Source organism: Natator depressus, chromosome 1 (genome assembly GCF_965152275.1).
Source record: "Natator depressus isolate rNatDep1 chromosome 1, rNatDep2.hap1, whole genome shotgun sequence".
Lineage (NCBI taxonomy): Eukaryota > Metazoa > Chordata > Testudines > Cheloniidae > Natator > Natator depressus.
In genome coordinates, this window is record NC_134234.1 from 316,987,202 (window position 1) to 317,001,140 (window position 13,939).

A 13,939-nucleotide genomic window follows, 5' to 3' on the forward strand; every position below is an offset into this window, starting at 1 on the left:
CCCAGGCTCATTCCATCCCCCCTCCCTCCATCGCTTGCTTTCCTCCCCCAACCTCGCACACTTTCCCTGGGCTGTGGCAGGGTACAGGGGTGTGGGAGGGGATGAGGGCTCCGGCTGGGCGTGCAGGCTCTGGGGTGGGGCCAGAAATGAGTGGTTTAGGTATGGGAGAGGGCTTTGGGATAGGGCAGGGCTTTAGGCTGTGGCTGAGGGGCTCGGAGCGTGGGAGGGGGCTCAGGGATGGGACAGGTGGGTTGGGGTGCAGGCACTTTTCACAGAAGCAGACTTACTAACTAGCAAGTCAAAACAAAAAACAGCAAACAAAAAAGCAAAACACAAACAAACAAAAGACAAGAACATCGAAGCACCTTACTTGTGTTTGTATTCTGTTTAGGTCCAGTAAAGGAGAGAGACAAATATACATTAGATTTATTATCGAGTCTGAAAAAAAACCTACATAAAGAAATTACTATGATTTGGACACTTATATGTGCATATTTATTTGGTTTTCCTAAAGTTAAGTATTTTAGGAAAAATTGTCAGAGCAGCCACCAGCAAGAGTTGGTGGCCGCACCCTTGAGGCCACCAAAAAAATTGCTGAGAGAACCCCTGCTCTATATACTGTTTTTAAACACCTATCACTACCTCCCATTCCAGTATAAGCCACAAAACCACACTGCAAAGTCAAAACAACAGAATTGGAACAAAAATCAAATCTCCTGTCAATCTACTCTACATTTACAAAGACAACTATATGGCCTGTCCCCAATATGGATCTGAAACCTAATCTTCCACAGATTCTGATTTATACTTTGGACAAAATTTGGCCAAAGACCTCAGACTATTCTCCTTCTCCAATGCAAACTAAATGAGGATATAACACTATTGCACACAGAGGATAAATTACAGGTAAACATGTGAGAAGTTACAATTATAGTAAAAGTGATCTTACATTTCATGGATGGTGTAATAGGGCAGCAGGCAAAATTAAGATTATTTTATGAACTTTGTATTCCATCTGCATGAAAAAAAATCAGAAACTCTAAGATCTCTGAAGCTACAAGCATGTATTTCTCGAACTGTGCAATATGATATATTACTTTAACTTTTCCAAGAGGTCTGGATAAGTCTCCCAAAATGCCAAAATTAAATCACCACATCTGCTCTCAAAATAGTCAAATGCCCCTGTCTTCAGGGTTGCTGGGGACCCATTAGACTTGCTGGGACTGAAGATGAAGCCTGAGTTCCACCCACACCCGGGGCAGCAGGACTCAGTCCCCACGTCCCCTCCAGGGGTCATATAGTAACTTTACTGTCAGAAGGGGGTCGCGATGCGATGAAGTTAGAGAACCCATGTCCTACATCATTGGAGAGAGTTTTTCATTAACGTATATAACCCACCTCTTTGAGAGGCAGTAGCTAGGTCAGAGGAATAATTCTTCTGACAATCTAGCTGCCTCTACGCTGGGGGCTAGATTGACCGAACTACATCACTCAAGGCATGACATTTTCACAGTCCTGACTGACGTAGCTAGGTTGATCTAAGTTTTAGTTGCAGGTCATCTGAAAGACCAACTAAAGGGACTGATCCTGTAGACACTACAGTGTGTTGTTCTAAACACCAAGAGCACTAAAGTTAGTGGTATAAGGGCTTATCTACGCTAGAAAATTGTAGTGCTTTAACTATACCGGTATAGTTAAGCAGTACAACCATCTCAAGTGTGGATGCAGTCAGTGGTGTAGCCAGGTGGAAAAAACAGGGGGAGCGGAGATAAAAGAAGGCACCATCCCCTGGTCCTCACCGGGTCTTCAGCAGCACTTCGGCGTCGGGTCCTTCACTCGCTCCGGTCTTCGGCACTGAAGGACCGTCACCACAATGCCGCCGAAGACCGGAGCGAGTGAAGGACCTGATGGCGAAGTGCTGCTGAAGACCCGGAATACCGCCGGCTGAGTACCGGGGGTGGCGCCTTTTTTAATCTCCGCACCCGCTGACCCACCGCCGAAGACCCGGAGCGCCGCCAGGTGAGTAAAAATTTAAAAGGCGCCAAAGAATTAAAAAGGCACCACTTCTGCTCAGTGGGGGAGCGGCCGCTGCCCCGCTCCCCCGTAGCTAGACTCCTGGATGCAGTTATAAAGGCACTTTATACTTGTACAGCTATTCCTGTATGGGAAGGGGGATAACATTACCAGCATAAACGTCACCTTTGTAACAGTATAATTGTGTACACACTAAGCAAGGGCTTTTACCAGTACAACTGTATTGGTAAAAAAGTCATAACCAAAGTAGTTAGACTAGTAAAAGAAAGTTAAGTGTAAACCCAGACAAAGATTTTACAGGATTGGTAACTAACAAGACTAACACCAATTTGGAGAATGTGCAATCTAAAGTGTACTAATTCCAACAGGCCTTGGTGAAAGATACCACGGTTCAAGTTTCCAAAAACAATTGAAGATTTAGAAAATTCCAGCACTTTTAAAAACAGGCGGATTCAAAATTTTAGAGAAGGGGTTTTAGGCAAGATTTTTCTCCAGTAATCATTCCTCTCTTCCCCAGCCCTGCAAGTTTCCTTGCCCTCTCTATCCTCTCTCCAAGGACCCTTTTTTTTTTTTTTTTGTAAACCAGCCATGTGTTTTTTCTGTTTACTGTTTTTGTTTTTTGTTTACGATCCTCTCTCTCTCAAATGCCTCCAAAGAGGTACTGCTTTAATAAGCCTGCACATTGTAGTGCCTTATTGACAGCACTGCCAAACCGATAAGTAACAGTCACAGTTTGTCAGTTTCATATGGATTCTCCTTCATAGTTGTAGCGAACAGAAGCCTGTAAGAAAACGTAAGATTCTGTGCCACATTTAAACCCACAAAGCAAATATGGAAAGCTGTTTATTATCTATCCCACACACACACAAACACACACACGCGACAGATATTAAAGAAAAGTGTTCCCATGTAAAACATGCAATATACACAAGTGACAACTTGTATATAAAAGACAAATGAATGGTTTAAAAATATAACCTAACCAATCACTTCAAGAACAGGTCAACACTACTCCTTTAAAGGACTAACATTAGCACAATGGGGTCCCAGTACATGACTGGGACTTCTAGGTGCTATGATAATACAAATAAATACTAATAATAAAAATAAAAATAGTAATGCTAGAGCTAAGCACCTACCTACTTAACTGGAATGTAAATTACAGTCAACATCCCAAGAAAATTGACTTGTTTTACTTTTTAAATACTTACTTACGTAGCTTACAGGGGGAAAAAAATGTTCAATACTGATGCACACAGTATGAGTGAACCAAACAGACAGGAACCATCTAGGGCCATGTCTACACTACAAAGTTAAGTTGACTTTATGCAAGTCGACATCAAGCCTCCAATTTAAGCATGTCGATCTTGCGTGTCCATACTACCCTCATTATGTTGGTGGAGTGTATCCTAACTAGCAGGGCTTGCATCAACGCATGGAGCACAGCACTGTGGGTAGCTATCCCACAGTGCATGTAGCCGAGTGGAATTTTTGATTGGGCTTGCAATGCCTTATGGGACCAAAACATTAGCGCGGGTGGTTATGGGAGCATGGCATTAGCCTTCCATGATACACTTACCTCCCTCCCTGAAGTCAACAGCAAAGAAACCAAAGCTTTTTTGCTCCTTTTTCCTTAAGCCTTGGTTACAAGCGCAGACACCATAGCATGGCAAGCATAGACCCCGCTCAGCTGTACACTGTTGTGTGAGGAGTTTGTAATGCTCACAACCTTGTCCTGCAGTAGTTACTCAGCCGAAGCAGGAGCCGCCTCACAGAACTATGTGATACCACGCAAACATCCCTTCTGGAAGTCATGGAACGGAGAAATTCACAGTTGCTGGTGACAGTTGTGCATCACCTTCACACAGTGGAATGCCACTTCTGGGCCAGGGAAACAAGCACTGAATGGTGGGACCACATCGTTATGCGGCTATGGGATGACAAGCAGTGGCTGCAGAACTTTCGAATGCATAAGGCCACTTTCCAGGAACTGTTTGAAGAGCTTTTCCTAGTCCTGAAGAGCAACAATACTAAAATGAGAGTTGCTCTGACAGTGGAGAAGCGAGTGGTGACAGCTCTGTGGAAGCTTGCAATGCCAGACTGCTACCAGTCAATGGGGAATCAGTTTGGAATGCATAAGTCTACCGTGGGATCTGTTGCGATCCAAGTTTGTAGGGCCATTAACAGACTTCTGCTAAGAAGCGTAGTGACACTGGGCAAAACGTGCAGAACACAGTGGAAAGTTTTTCCACAATGGGGTTCCCTAACTACAGTGGGGTGAGAGACAGAATGCATATTCCTATCTTGGCACTAGGCCACCTTGCCAAAGAGTACATAAACCGAAAGGGGTACTTCTCAAAGGTGTTGCAAGCACTGGTGGATCACAGGGACTGTTCCACCGACATCAATGTGGGATGGTCGGGAAAGGTGCATGACGTGCACATCTTTAAGAACACAGGTCTGTTCAGAAAGATGTAAGCAGGGACTTTCTTTCCAGACTGCAAAATAACCACTGGTGAGGTTGAAATGCCAATCATGATTCTGGAAGACCCAGCCTACCCTTTGCTCCATACACTGGTAGCCTGGCAGCAGTAAGGACCAGTTCAACTATAGACTGAGCAAGTGCAGAATGGTGGTGGAATGTGCCTTTGGACGTCTTTTTTTTTTTTTTTTTTGGTCCAAAGCACAGAGGTTCTAAAATTTCTCAAAAATAATTTCTTAACCAGTTTGTTAACACAGGCAAAACAAAGCATTTCCCCTTAATCTTGTTCTCGGAAATGGCAGAATCATTTTTGCTGAAACTTTCCAGAAGAATTCAGTCCAAGGCAGACACCTGGCATACGGAATAGTTAAAGTGTGGCAAAATTATAAGCAACTGAAAATAGGACTTATAAGAGGAAGAGTCAGGCAACCTTAACTGGAGGTGTTGCCATCTGTGCACCTACCATAATAAAGAAAAGATGATAAAGCTGTTTGGAAAACAAACAAAACTTCCACAAACATTTGTCAAGCACAATATTTTTTCCTGTTTTTTCTTTCCTGGAAAATGGGGAAAATGTAAATACAATTTTCTTTGATGACATATTCCTTGATTTTTACGGTTTTTAAAAACCAAAATGTTTCCAAGAATTGCTAAACTAGAAATACTGGCCTAGTTAATGAAATGAAATTAACTTCTTGGTTCAACATTTCTGAGTGAACCTCTTGCTGGCAAACAAGGTCTATAAAGGCGAACGTTCTCTCACCGAGGATAACCATCTCCTGGGTACTTTTGACTTGATTGGAATCCCTCCTGCTCCTCGTGGTGTCCCACAGATCAAAGTTACCTTTGAGATAGATGTGAATAAACCACCATACCAAACTGTCCCCTCCACTGCATTTTCTCCCCCATAAACTCCACCCCCACCACCAACCACCATATGTTGAATGAATAAAGAGCCTTTTCTCCTCAATCCGGTAAGTTTTATTATGCACACAAAAACACACAGACCACAAAGAAAAGTAAGATAACATGGGGCAAAAGGGCTGATAACACTGGGGGGGGGGGTGTTGAGACAAGAAGAGCTTGCTTACAGATGCTCTGCAATAACAATCAAAGGTGTGGGAATTGGCACCTTCTGGTCCTTGTACCCTCCCCTGGTGTTGAGTGCAAAGGATTTCCCCCCACCTCACAGAAAGTTTGAGGGAGGAGGATGTAGAACTGGGTGATGATGGCAGCAGGTTCAGCATAGTCTGCAGAGGAAATAGTATCCAGCTGCCTTTCTTGAACCTCATTCAGACGCCGCAACATGTCTGACTGCTCCTATATAATCTGCAGCATCTCTTCCTGCGTGGCACGCTTTTGTTCCCTGCATGCTCTCCTGTCCTTCCTATCCATGACCAGGTTCTCAGACAATGCAATGCTTCACGCTTTGAGATCCATCTCGTCACTCTCAGAGGCACTCATTAACTCACTGAACATGTCCTCCTGAGTCTTCTTTTTCCGCCTTCTAACCTGGGAAAGTCTCTGTCCTGGTGCCAAAGGACAAGGTTTCAGCTGCAAGGAATGCAAAGCACAACGGTAGCACTGACAACGCATATATTGTTTCTGGTGCAAAGTTAATTTTTTTTTAAATAAAAAAAACTACCTCTCAATACACTTCACTGGCAAGCCACGACGTAACCACAACCGCTGGCTTCTGCAAGAGCCCGTTTGCTGCTCCAGCCATGGTGAGAAAGGCCACGAGGCACGGACAAAAGGTTTTGTGCTGCTGCTTTTGTGAAGACATCCTTGGGATCACAGGTTGGAACTTGAGAAAAGCCCCGTTTCCCATAGCAACCTGGATGGTGCCTGAGGACAGGCACAAGTGTAAAAACCCTCCAAATAATTCATTTGTTACAAAAGCGGCACCAGGTCGGGGAGGGGGGAGGGTGTCTGGTGGGAGAGACAAACAGGAAGCTGCCACCCCCTCCCTTTTTTCCCAATGCTGCTTGCAATACACGGTGATCCCTTCTAACCACAACCACGGCACGTTTGGGAAAGCGTGGTTGTGTGACCCATATTGAACCAAACAGGGGGCAAATTACTTGTTGAATTGTTTGTGGTTTAAGGGCTTGCACTGAAAACTTCCCATTTCCCCTAGGTGACCATATGCGATATCATTCTCCTGAGGGTAACAGGTGGCAAAAGAGCAGATGCTGCATGCGTCTAGCTACAGACCCGGTTCTTACGCTGCAACGCTGTGGCCTGCAATAATGCCAGCAGAGTTAGTACCAGAGTGGCGCAGGAAAGTGTCCTACCGTGGTAGATGAAATAAGGCAGCCCTTCCCAGAAACCTTATGCAAAGGATTGCAGAGTACCTCCATGAAAGCTTCCTAGAGATCTTCATGAAGGATTCTCGGCCATCCTCATGCACATAAACAGTCTTTTTCAAAGAGCATCCTTTGCGTAGCTGGAGTGGCCACCGATACCCACTACACCTACTCTTTTGTTCAGATTAAACAAAAAATAATAGCAGTTTGATTTGAAATGTGTACTCACCAGAGGTGCCTTTCCCAGCATCACACTCCACTGCCAACGAGTCCTCTGAAGGGATGGACTCCGGGCAGTGGTGAGCTGGAGCCGGTTCGCACCAGTTCGCTAGAACCAGTTGTTAAATTTAGAAGCCCTTTTAGAATTGGTTGTTCCGCGAGGGACAGCCAGCTCTAAAAGGGCTTCTAAATTTAAAACGGCCAAAAGCGGCGCCTTAGGAGCCAACTCCATGGGTGCTCCAGCCCTGGAGCACCCAAGGGGAAAATTTGGTGGGTACAGAGCACCCACCAGCAGCTCCCCTCCCTGCCCCACCCCCGGCCCCAGCTCACCTCCGCTCCGCATCCTTCCCTGAACGCGCCACCCTGCTCTGCTTCTCCACCCCCACCCCCAGGCTTCCCGCGAATCAGCTGTTCGCGCGGGAAGCCGGGACGGGCTGAGAAGCAGGCAGCGGCTTCCTGCTCAGGCCCAGGGATGTGGAGGTGAGCTGGGGGGGGAGGGAGGCGCAAGGAGGGCTGCCTGTGCTGCAGCAGATAACCCAGGGGTGGGGGCTGCACAGGGGAACCTCTCCCCACCTGAGCTCCCCTCCGCCACCCTCAGCCTGAGTGTGAAGCTGCCGCCTGCTTCTCAGCCTTCCCCGGCTTCCCGCCAAACAGCTGATTCGCGGGAAGCCATGGGAGGGGGGCAGAAAAGCAGAGCGGGGCAGCGCATTCAGCGGAGGCGGCGGAGCAGAGGTGAGGTGATCTGGGGCCGGGCACAGGGTGCGGAGCTGCCGGTGGGTGCTCTGCAAACACCAAATTTTCCCCGTGGGTGCTCCAGTGCCGAAGCACCCAGGGAGTCAGCACCGAAGGCGCCACTTTTGATGTGATCAGTGGGGGGAGCGGCCGCTCCCCGTGCTCCCCCGCTAGCTACGCTCGCCCGCCCCTAGGAGCCAGAGGGACCTGCCAGATGCTTCCTGGGAGCTGCCCCAGGTACGCATCTTCGAGACTCCCCACCTTTCCCCCTGGCAGGTGCCTCTGGCTCTTAGGGGTGGGGTGGGCACCCACTATGGTGGCCCACGAGACCCTCCTGCCCGGTTCTGGGGGCAGTGGTCCTGAGGGGGGGTGTCAAGGAATGCGAGGGGGTTGGATGGGGCAGGAGTGGGCAACGACCCCCTCATGGGGTGAGGAGGGAACCCGTTGTTAAGATTTTGGCAGCTCATCACTGGCTCCAGGATTAAAAACAGTTCTTGGCTGTCGGGGAGAATGGATCCTCCACTTGCTTGGCTCACATTCTCCTCCTCCTCAACAATATCCTCGTTGTTGCTACAGGTCACCCAGGGCTCCTGGGAGGTATCCACAGAGCATTTTGGGGTAGTGTTGGGATTGCCACCGAGAATCACATGCAGCTCCTCATAAAAGCAGCTTGTCTGCGGGGTAGAACCAGAATGACCGTTGGCCTCCTTTGTCTTCTGGACACTTACCGAAGCTCCTTTATTTTCACACAGCACTGCTGTGTATCCCTGGTGTGACCCTTCTCTCCCATGCACCGAGCAATCTTGGCATAAATACTAGCATTTCTTCTGATGGATCGGAGCTCTGTCTGCACAGACTCTTCTCCCCACACAGCAATAAGATCCATCACCTCCCATGTACTCCATGCTGGAGCACGTTTGCAGCCTTTAGTCTCCATGATCAGCTGTGCTGGCGAGCTCTTCCCGCTGATCGAACAGGAAATGAAAATTCAAAAGTTCCCAGGGCTTTAAAAAGGGGAGCGGCTGTTTCCTGTGCACCTGGCTGACGTTCAGTGGAGTTGGAAGTGCTCTCCAGAGCGGTGACAGCGGAGCACTGTAGACACCTCCGGGAAGCCAATTTATTCAACTTACACAACACAGTGTCTACACTATCCCCATGTCGACTCGTGGATGTCGAATCAAGCACTACGCATCTCACAAAGGTGGAGTACAGAAGTCGACTTTACAGGCCACTTAGGTCAGCAGAAGGGACTCAGCAGTGTAGACACATACATTATTAGATCAACTTAATGTGGCTTATGTCGACCTACGTTTGTAGTGTAGACCAGGCAAAGGTTTCATTTGCCAAGGAACCAAATTTAACAATTCTTAAATATACTAACACATAGACTAATCTATTAACCCTGGCTAATGGAAATGGTGCATTTCAAATTAGTGAAAATGGTAGATTATGGAGCTCATGGGGTGGTGGGGGGGCAGACAGGGCCAGCAGTAGGTGTTTTGTAACCTGGGATGGAAAACATTTTTGGTTCCCCAACCACGCAATGGAGGTACAAAAAAACCCTGAGGATTGAGCACCCCCGTGTGAGATAATTTGGTACCCTTAAATTTGGGCACCCAACTGGCCACCCTGATAGCCTGCCCCTAAAGCCAGCCTTGAGGCCAGCCTAAGCACCGTTGCAGTGAACATGAACCAATGACAGAATCCAACATCCAATGTTAAGAATCCACCATGTGTCTCAAGCCAGCTGCTATCCATTACTCCATTCTGACATCTTCCTCCTGCTTCTGCTGAAGACTTTTACTACTTTCACTGATCCTGAAACGGCCACAACAGTAAACAGCCCTCCAGGACAGACCTTCAACAAAAAACAAAAAAAACCACCCTCCTGTTATACTCTCTTCTACGCTCCCTATAGCCACAAGCAGTGAATTACAATAAAAATAGCTGCTGCCATCTAACTAAGGGAAGACAGTCTAGCCAACCTCAGTTCCCTTCTATACTGTAAAGGAAAGGAGCAGAGGCAAACTTTGGAGGCTGGCCTACTTATTCTCAACAGAAGGGCAGTGGCAAACAACTCAGTTTTCTCTTCCCCCCCCCGTGAGGGATCTCTGTCTCCACCAGATTCAACCAATGGCAATGACTCAGCAATAGGGCAGTCAATGGACTTTAAAAATTTGTGGCTGGGGTCCAACTGATGATCACAATGGATGTACTGACAGTGACTCCAGACATTCGAAAGACCAGTAGGTGTGAGGAAGAAATGAGGAACACAGAGAATATCAAAGCAGTATCCAAGTGAAATGGTACAAGACTCATCACTTTGGATATTTAAAAACAAGAGTGAATTTACACATGAGCCCAGTCCTTGCAGGGAAACTAACTGGATGACTCTCCCATTCCCAACATCTATGTTAAGTGTTCTGTTGTAAGGCCTCACTGTCTGATGTAGAGCATCAAGGGTGTGACATGGTACTCCCATACTGACATGCAGGAAGGCTTTAGCTCAGCAACCTACCTTGCTGATATATGCAAAGTGGACATCCAATATGGAAATACATGGCGAATTAGTGAGATATAACTGTATTACACAGCCACCATTGTGGTGTTGTTGGCACATTCATTAAGTAAGTTCCTCCATTCAGTCACTTAAAATACTCTAATCGGGTGCCTTAAAGTTAGGCATCTTAACCCATATTTATTAGGGTATGTCTACTCTACAAGCGCTACCATGACAGAGATGCACCAATGCAAGAGTTCTTCCATCAACCTAGCTGCATCTACAGTGGGAGCTAGGTTGACATACATTTTAGGTGTATACCATTTTACAGGAAGCTAAACGTATAATTTAGGTGCCTAGAAAAGGAATTTAATGTGCTGGGAAACCCTGTGAAGAAGCAGAAACAGACTTCTATTTTCTAAAATATGAATAACCATCTTAACTCTCCATGATAGAGAATCATTGTGTTTGAACAATTCACAAAGTACAGACTATTTACTAATAAATGACTCACTTCTATAACATGTTTTTGATCAAATTAAGCTACACAGATGTGAATGAACAATGCCATCACAATGGTGCATTTTCTATAAAATGTAATTAGTGTACAAAAGATGACACTAAACAACATTCCCACTTACTTATGAACTGGCAGTGATTATTTACACCTTCATTACATGAGGCCAAGTTGCTTCCAGTGGAAGAACACACAAAGAATTTAAACAAAGCGACTCAGAAGAATAACGAAAGAGCTTATCCTGGAATGTAATCCAGTAATCATAAATCACTCATGTTTAAAAGGTTTTTTTTAATTATTCTTTCACATGTACTATTTAGTTTGCTATTTAAAGTAAATAAAATTGTACCATTTTAAAATCTGCACAAGATTTTTAAAAAGCTGCAATGGGGTAAAAGATGGTGCTATACGTCTATTGATTAATCACTACACAAGTTTTGATACTCTATCCAAATTCCAGAAATACTTTTTAACTCAAGTGTGTTATTTAGTTCTTGCAAATTTTATCCAAATAGACTTAATATACTTTTGCAATACTATGTTTTAATCTTATAAGAAATTAGTGATCAAGGAAAAAAGCATTCAGTGCTGCCAATTCTCACATCTTTATCAAGAGTGTAACGATTTTTCGTGCATTTCTTAAAGCACGACCTCTAGAAACCTAGGATTAGGTAAGAATGTCAGCTTTCATTAAAAAAAAAAATCTAGGCCTTGGTTGTGGAGAAAAAACTTGAAAATATAACTGGAAAGCACTGTGAAGGCTCAAAAACCAGAAGGCAAATATAACAAATCTGTTGCTTATTTTTTGTTGTTGATTTTAAAATTCAATGATTTTAAACCAATCTCAATTTTAGGACGAATGAATATTTTTAAACATTCTGGGTTAGAAATACTCAAATATATACTGGAAAAATATAGTTCACATGAATATCATATCCCTATTTAATAGGTAACAAATAGAAATGAGACTTTTAAAACGTAGTTCACTGATACACACACCTTTTCACTGGCAAATCAACTTTTACTACTATTAGTTTTTTGTTGCTGTGTTGTTGTCCAGTTTTAAAAAAACCTACAACTACTGAAACAGTCTGAAGAACTGAACTTGAACTGAAACATGTTCTCCAATCCCATCCTACTGACATTCAGGCAAATGCATTAACAATCACTAGGGTCTCACAACAAAAGTTGGTAGTAAAGACAAACTTATTTACCATATTAATTAAATGGTCTATTTAACATGGAATATTAATTCTCTAATCACATCTCATTTGAACTTCTTATTTCAATTAACAACTCTAAAGTCTACCAACAGAGATCCTACTGTTCTAGGATCATTAACAACATTTTCATTATCTGTCAAACTAGGGAGTAAAAGGCAGAAACTGCAAGCACTCTCAGGAGTAGGCCTCTACCCCCACTTAACAGATGATTAGGGAGTAAGCAGCAGTTGTTCTCATTAGTTGCTTAGCAATGAAAACCTTCCTATTTAACAAGAAATGAAACAAAGCAAGAGAGGTGTTTCCATGCAATAAATGGATAGTCTTTCATCCACTCAAGGGTAATCTGTCCCCCATTAAATCTAATTAATCTAGGTTAGGACATTGATGGGGTAACTCAAGGAGAAGAAAAGAAAAGATATACACACAATGTAGAACATATTATGTATATACACACATACGCATACATATATAACACCTCAGAGCACAGAATGCTCTGCATAGTTATATATGCAACTGTGTTTTCATTATCTGTATATTTGAAAAGAAATTAAGGGAAATGTAAAACAGTTTTAACTTCAAATATATTATTTTCTACTCTTATTGTTGCTTACCCTAAATAATGACTTATATTTATTCTAAGAGTCTACACAGTACACACACAAACTAGAAAATAGATTAGGAATTTAAAATGAAAAAACCTACAATCTGAAATATGTTAGTGATTTACACAAGCATAACCCAATAGTTTATAATTAGTAGTGAACTTTTACAATAGCTTTCCCATCAGTAGTTTAGGTATAATGCATAATGGAAATTAAAATAAAATGATGGCAAAAATTATTCGTGGATATTTACAGCTTTTACACAAAACCAGCCCTTATAAATACATTCTTCAGTCTTTATGATCATAATAAGGATTAAATTATAGTTAAAGACAACAGTATAATATAGGGTATGCCCTAATTCTAAGAAGTCCAGCAGGTCTCCCCCTTGCCATCTGATCCATGAGGGACTCCTCCTGCATCTCCAATGGGGACAAAGGACTCTATATGGACAAAGTTTCAGAACACTACAAAAGTCAATGGGTAGCTACACAAATCAGATTGCTGGATCAGGACCTTAGTTTGTAACATAGGTCTGGATACCTTAAAGTTACCCTTTTAAACATGTAAATAGTTTTAGTTGTAAATAATACCCCGCCCCTTCCCCGCCCATATATATTTAAGGGCATCACCTGTTATATAGTTACATTTGCCAAAAATATCATCCTCTTATACACCAGATGACCGTTCATATGCTCAAATGTAATTTATTTATCCAGCTAAACTGTTATACTAAAATGCAGGTATTCTTCTGAAATCATCACCAATTTGTAATTAAGTATTGTACCAAATCTTACCTATATATTCACAAACGAAGACTACAAAAAAAGGAGTAACAAGGTCATTTATTCCCTGAACATATCCACTGGCTGGATGACGTATTGCCCAGATAAACAAAATGCGTTCAAAAATCTGAAAGAGAGTTAAAGAAACTGTGAAGCAAGGAATTTATCAAATGGTGAATACATTTTAAACATGATACTTGAAAAGCATGAAGGACAAATTTAATATCATAGACAATAACTAGTACTAAAAGTATGCATACGGAAGCATAAATGAACACTGGTATTCATAGTTAACTGTCAACGTTAATTACGTCTCTCAGTTATTTAAAGAAAGGAATTTCAGGATATTTGCACATGTTAAAACCAACCTTTTATATAATTCAATTATATTAGTAACTGGGGAAAAAAAAGAAAGGAAAAAAACAACTTTTATCACTGGAGCTTTTAAAGTAAAAGTAAGATTTTCCCCCCTTTTGGAATTTTACATTGCCTTTCCACATCACCCCAATCCCTCTCAAAGATAAATATATTACTAA

The 13,939-nt window shown here is 43.4% G+C and overlaps 1 protein-coding gene across 4 annotated transcripts in view; it reads right to left on the minus strand.

Annotated features, from left to right (window-relative positions):
• Positions 1-13,939, minus strand: part of TBC1D22A (TBC1 domain family member 22A) — a 531,490-nt gene that overhangs the window by 396,101 nt on the left and 121,450 nt on the right. For all 4 annotated transcript variants that reach the window (XM_074942417.1, XM_074942415.1, XM_074942414.1 and 1 more), the window contains one exon: positions 13,416-13,530. In XM_074942417.1, coding sequence (XP_074798518.1) covers positions 13,416-13,530 — 115 coding nt within the window. The remainder of the gene's footprint in view (positions 1-13,415; positions 13,531-13,939) is intronic.